Below are 18,891 nucleotides of genomic sequence, written 5' to 3'. Positions count from 1 at the left end.
GGCTAATAGCCTTGACAGACGGCAGCGTTAATCCGGATTAACTGCGCACTTAATCAGATCCAATTTGTAGGTGACAGACAACAGCTATGCGAGTTTGAAACTCTCATAAACAGCTCATTGTCCTTTTTATAATATTTTCAATGAAAATTGATAGAAGATAAACATTACGGTTGTTAGCCGACCAATTTTTACCAAACCATTTTTTATTACAAAAGCATATCAACACATTATTTTTAAAACTGCATCATAACATAGAAGTTTTATTGATATTATATGGAGAATTTGATAAACAGCTGTCAGGGTTGTTTGTATTTCATTCACAATAGATGAAAATTGGCCATTTTTAACAATGTTGCCAACGAAAATCTCACAAACTCCCTAAAATTTTGAGAGTTATTTTTGGATTCAGCAACGGAGTTAGCTGTGGTAACTCCTGAATTAATCCCGAAAAATGCAATCAATCTGGTTTAACGCTGCCGTCTGTCAATGCTATAACATATACATAGATAATACTATTACTCTACTACTACCATCTATATGATTTCTATTAGGTTTTAAACAAATATAGAATTTTTTAAAGCAACTAGTGTTAGTTTACAAAAAAATGGATCATAAAGCATTTCGTGTGTTAATTAAGCATTGCTTTTTGAGGGAATAAGGGAAAACACTTTTGGACCGTTTTTATACAATAAAGCCTTAAATTTACAAAACCACTGCGGAAGCAAAATTATATTTTAATAAAGAGCAAACAAATTATGTCTTAATTAAAAATAATGAATAAAATTTATTAGAAATTATTATTCTTATTATTTTTTTTTTTTTGCTGAGTGGGTGGGTAATGGGCCACTTCCAGGTCACTAAAACCAAATTAGGTGCACTCTGGCCATTGCCTGACGCCGGTTTTCCTTTTTAAGCAAGTTTGTCCAGATCTCAGCTCCGTATAAAAGGACACTGATTGTCGTCGGCATTAGGAGCTTTCTCTTTTTTGGCTGGGACCTCCTATGTTGGCCATTACTCTGCTCAGTTGGGAGGTAATTTTCGCTACCTTTCTTCTGGCCTAGATATGTAGTTTACTGCTTTTTGTGTAATAGGAATATCCATAGTCGTTTGCATACCTTTTTCGAGGGGTATGTGGTTAATTGTTAGCAGTTTTCTGTTTTATTCCGAAGCGAAAAATTAAGCTTTCTTCACGCTTCTTCTGAAGCTCTCAAATTACTGTTGCAATGTCGACCGCGTTGCCAATTAAGTACGATTTGTCTGTCTGGCTTCGAGTTTTTTTATAGCGTTGTAGCTAATGAGGTAGTCGGGAATTTCAAAGCTTTTTTCGAAAGCTGGTGAGATATTAAAAACAAAAAGCAAACAAAAATCACAATAAAAATATTAAAGATTACTTCTTATTAAAAAAAGTATGACAAAATTAAAAAAAAATTTATTCTGAAATAACATAAAAAATTAAATCAAATGCTTAAAAAAATAATTTAAAATAAAATTGGCTTAACTTACTCAAATTAAATTTTTTTTTGTTATAGGCCATACAAAAAATTAATAGAAAAAATTTATAAACAATTAATGAAAAAATTAGAAATAATTAACATTAATTAAAAAATAGTTGAACATAAAGTAAATAAAATTTATTAAAAATAATATAACCCAACTAAGAAAACCAAACTAAAAAATTTAATAACGGAAAAAAATAAAAAAATAATTTAAAAAAAATTAAAATTTAAAAAACTGGAATTTAAAAAGTTGAGACAAATAATTTTTTATCAAATATTTAATTATCACAAATTTCTTTTTAAATTCAATTAAAAAAAATTATATTCGGGAATTGGAAATTATGTTAAAAGGAATTAATAATTTTCAAAAAATTGTTTTTTGTAAAATAAATTAATTTTTATACGTTTTTAAAGTCAGAAGTTATTTAAATCCATATTTGAAAATATTTCGTAATTATATGAATTAATTTATAATAATTTTTAGTAATTTAATTTTTCTATTTATTCTTTTATTTGCTACAAATTCTTTAATTTCTTTAAAAATTAACAAAACCCAGCGGAAAATTGCGCTCGCTACCCAACCTGAAAGTCCATTGACCGCAACAAGGTGTGCACAACAATAACAACAACAAAAATTCTGGCTAAAGCAGCTATAAAAAATTACCTCTCTAATAGAGAGCTGACTTACAGCGATGCGGGGAGTGGAGCTGTGCGGCGGCTGAAAATCAGCAACGCATGCACATTAATTTTAACTCTTTGCCGACACGTCGCCGCAGCGGTGCGCCTGCCTGCCACATGCAGGATGCAGCCAAAGAAGCTGCGATGTGCACAGTGTCTGAAAATAACACACAGCATGGCATCGCATGTTGCAGCTTCACTACACTCAAGCAGCAGCAGCAGCAGCGACAGCTTCCTGGTGCACACTCCTTTGCTGGAGATGGAGCTGGACCGGCACCCCTCTCCACACCGCACCTTTCCGCTTATATACACAATTATTATTGTGCTACGCCGCAGCGTTTGCTCTTTGCTGCCAATCCAATCAACAGGAAACCAATCATGCCACCAAATAGTTTAGCCGCACAGTGGGTGCAACAGCCAACAACAGCTGCGTCATAGCGGTGCGTCATTAATTGACATTGAAGCGTAGCCACAGAAATGAACGAAATATTAAAGAAGCGAGTGTATTTATGCGGCTCTCGTTTAATGCAAAATGCTTTACGCCAAGTTAAAGTGGCAGGCATGTACGCCTCTGTGCGGCGCGGCACTGTGGTGTGTGTGGTGGTAAAAAGTGCGTAAAATATGGTTTTTATTTAAAAGTAAATTTTAATGCATTTTTGTTGGTTTCTTAAATTTTTGGCGATCCGACCTACAACTTTTTGAAAATTTTAGATATTTTTTTATCCAAAAATTTTAATTTTTAACTATTTCTTAAGAAAAACGAAATTTTTCGAGCACAAAATCAATTTCAAATAAAATTAAGAAAAAAGTGAACTGAGGTTGCACCTAAGCTATAATTCCTCTCAAAACTACAAAAGATTCCTTAAAGTACTTGAGTTTGAGCGGTCAGTTTGTATGACAGCTATATGCTATAGTGATCCGATCACAACAATTTCCTCTGAGATTGCTCTGATACCTTGGACAATAATCGATGTCAAATGTTTTGACGATATCTCTTAAAATACAGAAGTTTTCTATACAAGAACTTAAGTCCGATCGTTCATTTTATGTGACAACTACATGCTATAGTAGTTCGATTATAACAATTAAGTTTTTATGGCAACTCATCGGTTTTTCAAGGTCTTTTATACCATATTCAGTAGTTTAAGCATCACACAGCACCACCGTTCTCAGCAAACCAAATGAAATCCTTAGCAACCTTTGGTGTGAGGATGAACACCTTAACCTAAACTAAACTTAAGATTTTAACCAGCGATGTGCTATATATATTTAATACTTTATTAAACATTTCACCGAACAGTAAGCCCAAAAATCTCATTTCCATTAACGCATTGATTTATTATCAACTATTTACCCACACTAGACCAATGTGCAACACTGGGGTTGCCTAGCATCAACTCCACACCCGGCCTATCTAGCCGACGCGACGAGGCACAGTGGCCGCCAAGAAGCTCGTGCGTAGAAAAAGCTCACCGCGGGTGGTTTATTGTTGGCAAAAATGTGGCCACAGCCAATTCCTGTGGAGCGCGCAACCAATGAGCCAACCAGGAGCCAAGAGGATGCTCCAACCCATATATATACGAGTATATACATATATATGTATATATACATAAATATATGGTAGATTATATACACTTATTTAATAGCGTTGTATTTGCCGATCGCAGTAAACGCAAACACCGCGGTGTGTGCCGCCCGTGGTTCATATCTACCTATAATTTCCGTCAGTCTTACTCCTTTGTTAAATGTTTTCCTTCATGCTACGGAGAGTGACTTGGCTTCTGCCGCTTTAATGAGCACGTTGTACAATTTTATGCTTCGATTTAATTGAAAAAGCGTTTTTAGTGCCATTTTTACATACATTAAGTTTTCGTACGCCATTCTTCGTTTGGTAATTTTCTCTTTCTTTATTATTGTGTCTGGCTTACTTAATTGTTTTCTGTCATTCACACATCATTTATGCGCTGTCCAGTCGAGTTTTCATGTCGTTTTGTTTAATAAAATCTCGGTTATGGTCAATTTGCAATTTCGTGTAAACAAAAGGAAAATTATTTACATAGTGTTGTCTTTGTAAATAGGCATCAAGGCGTAAAGTAAATATGTTGATAATTTGTTTTTTACATTATTTATTTAATAAATATTTCGATTGTTGATTATTGAGAAGTGTTGAAATTGCGGTTGATTTGCTTACAGACACTCGCAGCATGTACTGAAAGTGGTGGTCATGTTTTTGATTGGAAATTTATTTTTTAAAAAGTTGACGCAATGGTATATACTTAGTTAATACTTCGCATAATTTTTGAACGTATTTGTAAAGTATTTTTAAAACATGTTCTGGCGTTCTTCATTGAACAAGTTTGTAAGTTTTGTGAGTCTTAGGAGTACAAATTTGTTTATGTTAAACTGTTTGTCAACAGCTTCTAGTTATTTGGCTTTATCCGTCTTAAGGTTCTCATTATGACGTTCTTTCAGATTCTGAAAACCATGATAGTTGACATTTGGTATATTTCGCACTTCAAAATCGCTTGAAAGTAGCTGAAGCAGTATAAAAATCTCTCCGGTCTCGTTCTTAGATCCGCAGGAGACTTACATTTATCATAAGAGTTAAGTATATACATACATATGTATAGCAAGATTTATATAATAGATTATCGCGTATGCATTAGACAATTCTTGTGATATTATTCTCCAGAACTCAGCTGATATTATAATAGATCATCACCGAGCACTAGTTAGGCAAGAAAAGACCGCAATGAGAATGATCATAGTTATGCATTAGCTTTTATATATGGTTTGTAGTTAGATCTAATCTTTAAAGAAGACGTTCTTAATGGCTAATTATCTTTCAGACTACTTTCTTTAAATTCTTAAAACATACTTTTTCCATAGAGTACAAAGCCATAAAATTTTTACTATTAATTAAAGTTTCAACTTCGAAGTTAATTTTCTAATATCTAAATATCAACAACTTGTGGATTTTAATTTAATTTGTCAGAAACAAAAATGAAAATATTTCAATATTTATATCAAAAGGCGTTGCATTTGTTGAACTACTACTTTTTCAGGACTTTAATATCTCATCTTTCCATAAAAGTGAATTCAGGAAGCCTCTGCGTTGTTTTCTATAGCTTTAATTATTTAATATCATTTCGAGATTACGCTTGTGTTGCTCCTTAACGGAAAATTCTCTTTTGGTGCTGCTCATTGCGTATACAAGGGCGACACGAGTCTGGCAACCCTAGACAGTCAATATTCTGCATTTCCTTTCATATCAAATTCTAAATTCTTGTTTCGTCGTTACGCTCGAACCATATGGTGCACACAAATGAAGCTACTCCTCTCTTTTATGCTTTTTGTGATAGTCCGTTGGCACAAGACGGATATGTCGGGTTTGTGATAGAGTTGGGAACTCACAGAGAAAGTGTAGAACGGTAGGGAGTAACCCTTCTAGTTAGCAGCTGCGGCAAAATGTGTTATAAATTTTGTTAGCGGTAAGTCTGAGTATATTTTACTGGACCTATTTAATAAGTGTCTTGTCATCTCTAACCAAATGCAAGACAAATATGGACACAAATATTTGTCTTGCATTTGGTTAGAGATTTCCATTCGTGCTGAGCTAATTGTTCAAATGTATTGAGCTCCCTTTTGATTGATCCTCTAACGGGTATGTTATTATCTCTGCCTTCGGATGTGTTTAGGGAATCTAGATATAGTCCTTGACAATTTGTCTATTTGTTTTTCCTGTGAACGTGAACACAGATTACAGACAAGTGGAGTTCACTTAAGCTTAAATATTATAATGGGGCGTTTAGGGTGCTATTTAGTTTTGGCGTCTTTAATGAAGAAGTAATATTTTGTTAAGCCGTTAGAAAGAATATCCTAAGTCACAATAGACATTAGGTCGCGATGAAAATCTCAATCAATCAATATAAATTTTTAAATTACTACAATTCGTAAATATATTTTGATTTTAAACCATCCAATCTCCTTGAGGATTATTGTTTCAGCTTTAAATCACTACTGTGATCATTCAAGATCCATGTGTTTAGTTCAAAATACGAAAGATGAGTATTGTCTCAGTTTTTATAAATTAGTTAATGAACATACTTTCTAGTAGATAGATTACAACTTATCCGACATTGATACTAGTTAAAACAAAATCTGGAAGTTGATAAAATGAATAGCAATAAAGTTATGTGCTTCAAACGATCGCTTCCTTATTACAAGAAAATAATAGAAAATTGCATTCACCGGCAACATACTCAATAAATTTCACTTCTCCCAAGCACGTTTACAATTTTTGCACAAAAAATAATATAGTATAATGTAATACAACTAAAATTGATCATAAATCAGACGCGCCCTGACGAGTTGTCTCTCTTCCATACGTTTTTTTCCGCCGTCACAATGTAATGTACGAGTATTTAATTAGATTCGTCGCCGCATTTGCACAACTCAAATGACTTATTTCTCAACATAACTGTCATTTATAACAATTTATGCTATAAAAGGGAGTCGTCTCCAACGCATAGACAATGGTGGTGCAGTAGTCACCAAAGCCAATGCAACTAAGCAAGCATTTATTTTATTTACGCATAACTTGCAGCGCAACTAAAACAAGCTGGGGAGAGGAGCGGCAAGCAACGAAAAATCATCCATCATTTTGTCTATTTACGCTGTAAAATCACTTCATCATCTGCGCTGCAGTGGTTTGACGCATGTGATCGTCGTTAGCGGTTGCGCAGGCGCATTGTGATGCGTGCGGAAAACGGGTGGTGTAGCTAGTAGTACGCGTGTGTGTGTATGCTGCGTGCATGTGGCATTCCAAATCACTGATTGTTTCACTTTTTTTTGCATTTCATTTTCGATCAATTTCATTTTCATTTTATTGTGCACGCAAACAAAAGCGCTGCGTCGGGATTCCACTGATTTGGGTTGGTTAGTTACTCCCTGGGGGAGTTGTCAGTCGCTCTGTCTGTCTCTCCATCTGTCTGGCTGTCGCCTGGGAAGACACGTTGCTTGAATGTCGCTACTGCTTGATTGCTGGGCAAAGAAGAAGAGAAAAACCGGCGCTGGTGCGACTGCTGGCTACTTGCTTGTCGGCGTTAGGCGCGCCAAAGTCCGCGACTGCGGTTGTGAATGTGGTTTGGGAAGTTTGCGCAAATTTATTACCTTCTATTCTTATTGTTGATTTGCAACGATTTGTTGCATAAACGCATAACTACATAGGCGTTGCTTAAGTGCGTGATTTACTTCAGCTTTGTTATTGTAGATGTGTGCAAGTAGTTGTTGTTGTTGGCCGACCGCAACTCAGTATCAATTCAATTCCGACGCATCGAAATCAAGTCGGCGCAAAGTAAACGCCGTCATTTTTTATATTACTTCGTTGCCTTTGTTGTTAAGATCTTTTGCTATTGTTGTTGTTATATGATTTTGTTCTTGTTGCTATTGTTGTTTGTGCCGTCACTCAGCGGTGCATTCATTTAGAACGCAATTGCAACAACAGTAACCATAAAAATGCATTTGAGGCAAGCGCAAGCCGGTCCTCTTGCCGCACCGGACGGACTCCGCAAAAAGCCGCAATGCAACGCAAGTCATTCTGTGGTTTATAAATAAATTTTCAACTGACATCGAACAATTCTTTTACTGCGCGCCAACAACTGCTCACTCAACGCATATGTAAGCGTTTGTAGTATGTGGCTGCCACAACTTCCCACAAGCTTGACGGTAGCGGTGGCAAGTTTAAAGTATGCAAAGCGGCAACTTGCAACATAACAAGCATAAAGCACACGCACGCAAATAATTTGCATACATGCTTGCGTACTGGCCTATGAAAATGTTGTTGTTGTTGTTGTAACATAACTGCCTTATAGCTTGTTGTTTTTAAAGCACTTTTTGCCTTGCCATTCTCACATATGCTTGAATAATATTCTCGCTGATATGTGGCATTTGAATTTGAAGTGGCAGCCGTCAGTGGCACAGCGCATTTGTAGCATTGTGTGTGTGTGTAGCGTGTAGCGCCGTGCATTGTCTACAACAATAACAACAGCAAAAATACTGATAGCGACAGCAGAAATCGCCAACAGTGGCAGTGATGCATTCATTCGGAAAATTTGTGTTACATTGCTTGTCTAGGCGTCAACGGCGTGGTCTTCATTGGCAACGTGCTTTATATTTATACACATATATACACACACAGGCACACGCATGCTTAAGTATATGACTACTTACCTGTACTCGTATTAACATGTGCTTGCCGGCGCGTGTTCCAGTATACCCATGAATAATTTGTTATTTGTCACAATGTGATATGGCGCGCAGCGGCGTGCGTCTCAATGTGGCGACAACAACAAGTTATGCGAGAAAATTAACAATAAATTGCAAATGACTTTTATTGAGTTGAGTTGAGTTAAAAGCCGGTTAAATCGTTAATTTAGGGGCACATAATTTGTGGGAGTTTAGTGTTATAGTCTTAGGAGTATACTTTCTTATTAAAGAATTTTATTTTTGTCAAAATTAATTTTTTTTAATTTAATATCGTAATAAATTTGACATGATATCGCTGCGAGTAAAATGTATATTTAATACAGACTATTTAGATATAGTTTAGGTTAGGTTAATCTGGTAGGCCAATAAGCACAGACCAGTTTTGGTCTTTTGCGATGCCAGATGGAGTTCAATTGCTAAGTCCATGAGGAGTAGTCATCCTTCCGATCTGCCGTTTAGCACATGACTTCTGCAGTTTTGCATCCAGGTAGTCGTTTCATCGAGTTTTGATTTTCTTTACCATGCTCGAGATCGTCGTATAGCCAATGCATAGGTTTCCCAATGTTGAACACTTTTTCGGGTGTTCGCCGCATACCATTCTTGGCAATATCGTACACTACTTCATTGGCCTCGATTCCTTTGTGACATGGCACCCAGCAGAAGTGAAGTTGCTTGCTTCTGGCAACAATTTGCACTGCTGACCTGCTTCCCAAGACACTTCTGATCGATATGCGAAAGGAGGTTACTTTCTTGATTGCTTCTTGGCTGTCTACGTCGATGTTGACTTTGGAATTTCCTGCAAGTACATTAAGGGCTTGCTCCGCGGCTTTCGCAATAGTAAAGACCTCAGTTTAAAATATACTATTATTGTACTATATTATGCCTAACTCTGGACAGTATATTCCCATACCAACTTCATCGTTCATTTTCGAGCCATTTATATGATGTAGATGTTTAGAGTGTTACACGTAGCTAACATACCTTTACGCCAGCCATCTTCCTATATGTTTACTTTCAATCTTCCTTCCCAGTTGAAAAGTGGGATCATGTAGTCGGTGTTTGCCAAACCGCCATTACCCACCCGAGCTATGCCCGAAGGTTCTATATGTAAATTCTCCTGCAGCCAGTAGTCGTTCCGCCGATTTTACTGCGCGGTTTTCAGCGAAGATGTCTATAGATGGCAGGTTTAGTACTAGTTCAAGAGCCGCCGTTGGAGTTGTTTTGAAAGCTCATGTTATGCACAGCGCAGCGAGCCTCAAAACCCAGTTAGTCATATGAGAGAATATATTGCAGGTGATATAGATGAAAAGATCAGACGATGGTATAGTTCTAAATATATGAAGTCTAGTAAAAAGACATACAATATTTTCGCAACAAAATGCGGGTTGAAGTAGCAGCTGGTCAAATTGGACTCAAAACCAATGAAGATAAATCGAAATATTCATCGGTACATATAAAACAAACTAGCAACAAGAATGGAAATTGACTAATCGTGATTGAAATTGTGAAAGCCTTTACTTACTTGTGCTCCGAACTCAGTAACGATAACTCAAAAAGCCTGAGTTTCGAAGATAGAATACAAGCCGCCAATAGCTCATACGCATCACTAATGAAACTATTCAAATCAAAACTACTCAAAAAGCAATGCCAGAGCAGAGTCATGGACGCTACTCGAAAAGGACAAAACCAAACTGCAAATCTTTGAAAAGAAGGTTATAAAAAAATCTTTGGTGCAATAAAAGATAATGATGAGTGGCGTATAAGGTAGAACTAGACCAGCTAATAAAAAATATCAAAACGCAGCAACTAACATGACTCACCCATGTAACAAGAATAAAATACAAGAGTTCACAGAAGAAAATATTCTCCACTAAAGCAAGGAGAATACCGCGATCAAGGTGAATTGACGAACTCGAGGTCGACATTAAGAAGATTTGCATGCAAAATTGGAAAGAAAACACAAATGCCCCAGATGCCTACAGGGCACACATACAGCAGGCCAAATCTCTCAAGGAGCTGTAGCGCCAAATGATAACCTATATCTATGTTTGCGCTGCAGTGAGAGTCACATCTTGTCACTAGGGTGGTTGAGCTCGAACCTTTTGCCTCCGAAATATATAATTTTCGTAAAATATTTATGATTATGTTGTTGAAAATATGGTGAACTAGCAGTCATCAAGTTCATTCTTTTAGATTCAAATCGTAAAAAAGTGAAAGTAAAATTTTTTCAAATGAACAATCATCAAAAATATCGATAATAAACCATAAATCGATAATCATAGGTATCGACAATTAGAGGAATATCGTTAACATCGATAATTTTAACCAATTTTGAACAATGTGTCATAAATTACTCTTCAGCATTAGGTTATCTTTAATACAGAAACTTACATCGTGGCACAACTCAATCTTCAGAAAAGTTTAGCTATTTTACAGATAATTCTGAGACTGCTAATACTATTTTGAACCTGGATTATAGTACACAATTTCCCAAAATTGTAATCGATAGTTCACTAACTAAATATCAATATTTGTGCTTAATTTTTAAAACATGCTATCGATAATTTTATCGATTATTTGTGAACTCATTTATGCAAATGTTATCGATAATTTCCTAAATAAATATCGATAAATGTGCTAAATTTTTAAAACGTGTCATCGTTAATTTACTAACTTATTTGGGCCAACATAGTAACGCGAGTGTTCCTAAATTATCGATAATATTTTCGCAAACTTATACAATAATGCCGATATTTAAATATGGATTTATATATAGTACTAACAAAAATTCTGCTGTGGGAAATTCTATATGTAGCATAAACATATTTACGCAATTTCTAATCAAAGTCTGTACTTTTGAGGTAATTTTTATAATAAATATATATATCGATAAATCAAACAGTTCAGTTTTTCTCTTGTAGATATTATAGTTTGGTAAAACTTACTATTTTTTTCCTATTAATCATTATGTATCAGCGCTGCTTCGCAAAAAAATTCTCAAACTTTTACAACGGCTGCGACAGCCCCAGATTTATGAGCACCTGAATGTTTAAAAATAATAAAATTTCATATTTTGAGTAATTTTTCCCTCCAACTCAAGTACTTAATTATACAAAAAACAATCCTTTCTTAAGCACATGCATATAAAAGCCCTTAATAATATTATAGCAACGCCGACGAGCAGCAGTTGCCGTTCATTAATTGAAAAATTGCATGGCAAAGCACCGCTTTTTGGGGAAGTGGGTGACAAATGTGAAAGCACAACTCATTAAAAATTTGACACGAAAATTTATTAAAGCCCCAAAAACAAAAAAAAAAAAACACTGTAGAAATGATGAACGCCAAGCGAACAAACAAAGATACGAAGCAAGTACAAGGAAAAACTAAAATAGCGAACGACACAAGCGCCTTGCTTGCAGCGCTAAGTTGGTCACACGAAGATGCAGCCAACATGCATTGCAAGAAAATAGAGATGCATGGGAATGTCTGTCGCGTGCAAAGCAGAGCGCTCATTTACATGCACCAAAGTTGTGTAAAGAGCACAAAAACAAAAAGGAAAATCCAATGACATGAATAAAAACGGAGCACACATAAAGATAATTTTTTTATTTTATTTCTTTATAAGTAAGCAAGTGAGTGCAACACCATGTCGCAACTGGCAAGATGGGCCAAAAATGCAAGCGCGTTAATTATAAAAAATCTGCACCTACACAAGTGAAGTGCAGCGAAAAAAAAAAATGCCGTGTTTTTAAGCGCATGAAATAAATAATTGAAATTTTGCTGTAAATTGGCAGCAACAAGAGCGAAAAGTGGCTGTCGGCGAAAAATAATATGTGGACTCTACATGTGCCACTACTTGTGTATTTTATAGCTTATATGGGGTTTTGTATTGCCTTAATGCTGACATTAACCCTGCAGTCAGAGGGCCTACTATAAAATGCTTTCCTGTTTGCAACATGCAACACTTCCCCACACCCTCACACCCTCAAAAAAACAAAGCAAGAAAAAATGTTAACTTCCTCTGCATCGGAGCTATAATACCCTTTACAGGAGCATTTTTTACAGCATAAAAAAGTTTTAAAAGATTTTTATACTGATTTTGATCGGTCAGTTGATATGGCAGCTGCATACTAAAGAAGTCCGTTCTAAACCATTTCTTCGAATTTGGTTGCAGTTGCTTTAGTTAATAATCTGTACCAACATCGTGTCAAACAAAAAAGCTTTCTATACAAGGACTTGATTCCGAATGTGCAACTTGTATGGTAGCTGTTTGCTATAGTGGTCCGATTAAAACAATTTCTTCGGAGATGGTAGAGATATTTTCAATACTAAACTGAAGAAAATTTTGTGAAGATAACTTGTCAAACAAAAAAGTTTTCCATACAACAACTTGATTCCGATCGTGCAACTTGTATAGCAGCTGTATGTCACAACAGTCCGATTTTAACCATTTCTTTGGAGATGCTAGAGATATCTTCAATATTAAACTACACAAAATTTTCTGAAGATATCTTGTCAAACAAAAAAGTTTTCTATACAAGGACTTGATTTTTAACGCATAGTTCTATGACAGCTATATGTTATGGTTATCAGATATCAGCGGTTCCGACAAGTAAGTAGGTTCTTGGTGGGAGAAAGACCTGAGCTGGATTTCAGACCAATATCTCAACAGCATACATGACTAAATCGACACAGCGCGTCATGCTGATCATTTATATGCCATATACATACATACATATGTATACTTTAGAAGGTCTCCGACGTTCCCTTTTGGTTGTTACAAACTTCGTGGCAAGCTTAATATACACTGTTCAGGGTATTAAAAAAGCGACAAAATACCACAAGTGGTGTATTCAGCTTCCCTGCTTTTTTGTCTATTGACGACCTTCCCTGTCTTGCAGCCTGTGGCAGACGCTTAGTTGCCACTTCTTTATATTTACTGCCATTTTATTTCCTTTTGCTACAGAGTCATGCGAAAAAATCACGCAAACGCCGCCGTTAAACAGTGGCAGACGACGAGTGCGCTCCAGCATGCCACCTCCCACCAGTTTGGTCTCATCAATGCGACCAGCTGCCTTCCATTGAACTATGCGGTTGCATTGTCTGTCCCCACAATATCGAAAAAGCGGAAAAATTAACTTCGCTCTGCCGTCGTCTTTGTGCGCCACTGATAAATTTCGTGCAACTCCCGTCTTGGCGCGTCTGTGCAACACTGTTTAGCGCGCTTCAGTTGTTTTGATGTATGCATTTGACAGACTGTGCGCTTTTTTATGATTGAAGTGACACAAATGCGTTTTTGTTTGTTGTAGTTTTGTTGTATTCCTCTGTGTGTACTTTTTAATTTTTTTTGACTCAAATATTTTTGTTTTTTAGTATAAGCACTTGGTGTATTTGTTTGTTTATTAATAATTACATAGCTTTTTTGTAAGTGACAGCTACTAATGAGCTTTCAAAAATACGGACAAATAGAGTTGAGTGCTGTCAAGCTTTGTGGTTTCAATACATTGTTTTGTTTGTAAATGTTTCTGTTTTTTGTTTTGAAGTTTAATTTATTTTTTCTTGGAAAACCATTTTTTACTGTGAACTAAAGGAAAAACTAGCTTCTGAAAGAAAAAAACCAAAAACCAAAAAAAAAATATTTTTTTTATACCTGAGCACACTTTTTGCCTATCTCTACAGCCGTTAATCATATTTAACTAAAAATTAATTTTATAATTATAATTTTTTTCTTTGCAGCTACATGTCATCAACCGCTGGGCATGGAGTCCGGTGCAATTACAGATGCTCAAATCACTGCCAGTTCGGCGCATGACACAGGCTTTGTTGGGCCGCAACATGCAAGGTAAGAAATATATTTGAAATAAATTTAAGTTAGTATACTTTACTTGCTAGTTTTTGACCTTAAAATTATATTTTGTGCCAAGTTTTCAGACTAGAAGGAAGTATTGAAGTAATGAGGAATATATTTTTGATAATTTTTCAATAAAATTGGTACAGAAAACCAATTGTAGAGATTGTGGTGCTGAAGAAATATAGTTTGATTATCAAATATAAGTCCAAATAAATGTTATACTTTTCTCCTTCAACTACACCGGCTGTCTTCGTTTTAGAAGAAATCATAAAGCAACTGTCATTACCTTCTTACCAATGTCATCTGATCATCATGACTAAAAAATATATCCAAGACACAAACCCTTTCTAATAGATTGTAACAATATTTGATCATCTAAGACACATACCCATAATATCTGCTATTAATGAGCTTATGATGTAGATCAAAAGAACTTACTACAGGATCCTTAGATATACCTTTATATATAAAAATTAGGTGTCACGTTGGTTGTCCGCAATGGACTCCTATTGAAAGGATTTTAGTCAAATTTAGCACACTGTGTACAGTTCTAACCAACTTAGAAGATAGGATAGTAAAAACCATTCATAAATAAAAAATACATTGAAATCTGTATTAAATGGACGATCTATTAAGCGGACAACTCTATTAACTGACAGAAAATCTGTCATTGAGAAAGCAGCCTTAAATTCTTTATTTTTTTCCAATGAAATTTATTTGTATGGATTCTTATACCGAGATATACGTTTTCGCCTTTATTCGTAAATAACATTTTTCAATGTATTGAATAGTTTATCATATAAATAATAGCATAAAATGTATACCAGAGCAACGCGTGGTCGGATCCAATAGTATTTTATATATTTTGGATTTTGCTAAGTTGGTAGGACTGTCCTTAATTAATATGCCAAATACTTGATCTGTCAAACAAGTTTATTTACAGCAGCTGCTAAGCCGGTACACCTCAGTAGTGCATTGCGATTTTTACAATGAATAAAAAACAGAAGAAAGAATTTGTCTCAAATTTTGTATTCTAACCAAATTTTGAGTGAGAAATCGTTACGAAGTTTTATCAAAACTGCAAGCCTATGAGTGGTATAAAGCCGCCAAAGACGATTGGAGAGACTTGCCTTGTTCTTTGTTCGACCTTCGATTTCTTCAACTGATGAAAATATTAAAAAAGTGAAGGTTATGGTGCTTGAAAATCGTCAGGCAAGAGATAAATCTCTCGCGAGTTTGTTCGAATAATTTTTGTAGATATTTTGGGTATAAAACACGTTCTTGTTCGACTCGTCTCGAATATTTCCAAAAAGAGTACCGTAAACAGGTCTCTTTGGACATGCTTTGGCGTGCGAATTCTGAGCTAAAATAAGGAATTCTACCAAAATAAAACTGAAAACACTCTCAACGCTTTTTGTGAAGTTTGGAAGATCTTGATAACTAATTTCGATATTTCATCTAGTCCCTTGAACTGCGAAGCGCCTAGATATCTAAGACGAGTTCTAGATAATACTGCACAGAAGCAGAGGAGGTCTTTCGGCTTCTCTCACTCATGCCTACTTCCTTACATTTTCTGCATATAGCGCTGTTATTAATGCTCATCCGTCATGTCAGTAGGTTGAGACTTGTCATTAGGGTAACAACCGTCGTGCATTCCTTTCGAGACTATGTGAGTAAAAAGCATGTGTGTTTTCATTTGGTGCCCGCGTGCGTGATCTTTTCGATCCCGCGTGTTCTTCAGACATTCCATCCCACTCTAATTCATCTGTTAGCTTCCGAAATTTCATTATAAAACTTGAAAAAGAAATCTAAAACACTCATTTCAGTTTAATCTAGTGAAACAGAATGGGGTAAAACCCAGAAATATCTATTAATCAGTAACGATGGTATCAAAATACAACTTTGGAGCACCATAGATATTCTCCATTCCCACAAGATCTGAAAGCATCCAAACCGATATCGAGCTCAGCTGCATTCTACGAAATTTGATTTCATTAAGGTCTCTGTCGCTACAACAACATAAACACCGTCTACAACAATATATGCCTTGAACCCCTTAAAACTTTTAGCCTTATTTATTGATGTTTTTTTTTGCAAATTATTTCAACAACGCCTGAAACATTACACAAACTTCTAGAAAGCGCTCTTTGAACTCATCTCAAATTGCAAAAAGGAGATAATTGGAAAAAATAGCTGTAAACACACTTCAATATTCGCCGCTTGCCGCGCTTAGTAATTAAGCAGCTGCTTTGTATAATTTACCATAGCAGCTTTTACAAAGTTATACTAGACTAATTAAAATCATTAAAAGACCTGGGAAATGTAGTTAAAAAGCAAGGAAAATGTAAATAAACCCATTTAAGAGCAGCTCTCTTACACAAAAGGAAGCGCAAAAGGAGCGCAAAGAACACAAAAAAAGTGAAAGAAGCCAAACGATATTGGCTACAAAAAGACAGCAGAAACTCTTTAATATTGTAAAGTATTAACACCTGACAGCGAAACAGGAAGAACAAGATAAAGGGCAGGTAATAGGGTTGTAGACGCTACGTGCCACACTCACACACATAGACACATAAAATAACCACAGCAAAGGTGAGTTTGCGGTAAAACTAAAAAAAAAAAACAAAAAACCGGAAGTGTCAATGAATAAGGCACGCGGCAACAATATGCGCAGACAACACTAAGAAAATTAAATGAGAAGAGGAGAAAAAAAATTAATGAAATTGAAATTAAAAAGTAAGTAAGAAGCAGCCAAGTACATACTTAAAGAAAAAGGGTAGTGGAAAGTGGCGGCAAAGAAGAAAAGTGGAAAAGTAATTTAATTGCTAATTTCAGTTGAAGTGCCCGACTGTGGCAACCACCCAAGTTCATTACGGTATACATTGCGGTCGGCAAGTTACAATATTCCCATTGTTGTTGTTGTTTCGATGGGTGTAAATTTACACAACATTAAGAAAAGCAACACTTTTGTGGAGCGCAAAACGAAAATGTAACAAAAACAAAAAGTGAAATAAAAAAAAGAAGAGAAAAAAATGCTGATTCAAAACAAATGTTGACGGCAAATTAAATATAATATTTAATTTTTATTTGGACCGATAGGCAGCTAATTTAAAGGAAAGTAGCATTAGGGTGCAGTAGACGGGTTAGTGAGTCGTTTAATGAAATTGAATTTAAAAGTAGTGGGTTTCGAAAGTGTATGATAGGACACCTAAAATGCAAAATAACATACAGGGTTTGTCCGGAAAGTAATAGAACTGAGTCGATTTAAAAAAGTTTATTGAACCAATCGTTAAAATTCTTTGAAAATTTTTAAAATAGGCTCCTTTTGCGTCGATGCGGCGCTGCCAGCGCGATTTCCGAACATAGAAGGCGTCACGCAAGGCATTCTTCGGAATAGCCTTGAGAGCCGAGGTGCATGCTCTGCTTGGATGCCCTTTGTTATCCCAAAATACTTGCCATTCTGACATTGACACAAAAAAGTCCGGGGGCCAGAGCTGGGCTGTACGGCGGCTGCGGAAGCGTTGGGATGCCGGCATTGGTTAGATAAGTTAGGTAACTAATCACGAGAAAAGCGGTATGAGCCGGGGCGTTGCCGTGGTGCAACTTCCTATCGGCTGCGATGTCTTGCCGGACCTAATTGAGCCTTCGTTTGAGTCTCTTGAGGAGTTCCACGTAAAACTTGGCGTTGACGGTTTGTCCAGGAGAAACAAACTCATGGTGAACGATGTCCAAAAAGACAATGAGCATCGTTTTCACTTTGGATTTGCTCATTCTTCCCTTTTTTGGGCGAGGAGACGCCAGCGTGTGCCACTCGAAAGATTGCCTTATTGTCTCGGGATCATACCCAAAGATCCATGATTACGTTATTCAATAATTAGCGGCCACTTTCACACATGTTCATATTTTCTTGGCACACTTCCACTCGCCGTAATTTCTGGTCCTCAATGAGCACTTTTTTGGCTTGCACCACTTACAGAAAAATGTCGCGCGAAAAGGTTTGTCCTGATTCTCCAGGTGCTCGGAGACAACTGACCAGCCGTTATAGCCAAGACACACACCACTTTTACTCAAGCAGTGACAAAATGTGGTTTTCACAATTATTCGTTTTGGCGAAAATTTAGCAGGAATTAAGCGGTTACATAGATTTCCCCCGGGAAAAAAAGAGCCTTTTTCCAACAATTTTCTTCTTACACTATTTGCAAAGAAATTCTGAAATGTTTGGGAAAATACATTTTAAACTCGCCCATTTGACAACTCCTTATAGGATCATCTAAAGTAAAAAAATACGTGTTATAGATAAAACCTTAACTTACAACTTGGACAAAGGAAACAAAAAATTTAAAATTGTATTTTTGGCAAGCATTTTTACGAAAAATTAAAATTTCGCGATATTTTCTTTTCAAATAGTTGCAATCGAAAAAAAATCTTCGTCCTGGTCTTTAAGAAATATATCTCAAATACCTATGTAAAATTTCATGAAGATCGGTTGAGTAGTTCTCGAGAATTTTGCCAATCGACTACAAAAACATTGTTTCGAGAAAAACGCGTTTAAAGATGGCGCACTTAGCCTAGCTGGCCTCGAGCACACAAGTTCTCAAG

The 18,891-nt window shown here is 36.0% G+C and overlaps 1 protein-coding gene across 1 annotated transcript in view; it reads left to right on the top strand.

Annotated features, from left to right (window-relative positions):
* The window catches only part of LOC126751956 (uncharacterized), a 157,274-nt gene that overhangs the window by 60,499 nt on the left and 77,884 nt on the right, over window positions 1–18,891 (top strand). The window contains exon 3 of the mRNA XM_050462435.1: window positions 14,178–14,283. Coding sequence (XP_050318392.1) covers window positions 14,178–14,283 — 106 coding nt within the window. The remainder of the gene's footprint in view (window positions 1–14,177; window positions 14,284–18,891) is intronic.

This window comes from Bactrocera neohumeralis, chromosome 3 (genome assembly GCF_024586455.1).
Source record: "Bactrocera neohumeralis isolate Rockhampton chromosome 3, APGP_CSIRO_Bneo_wtdbg2-racon-allhic-juicebox.fasta_v2, whole genome shotgun sequence".
NCBI classification, from domain to species: domain Eukaryota; kingdom Metazoa; phylum Arthropoda; class Insecta; order Diptera; family Tephritidae; genus Bactrocera; species Bactrocera neohumeralis.
The sequence above is the reverse complement of the archived record's forward strand: the minus strand, read 5'-3'. Positions and strand labels throughout refer to the sequence as shown.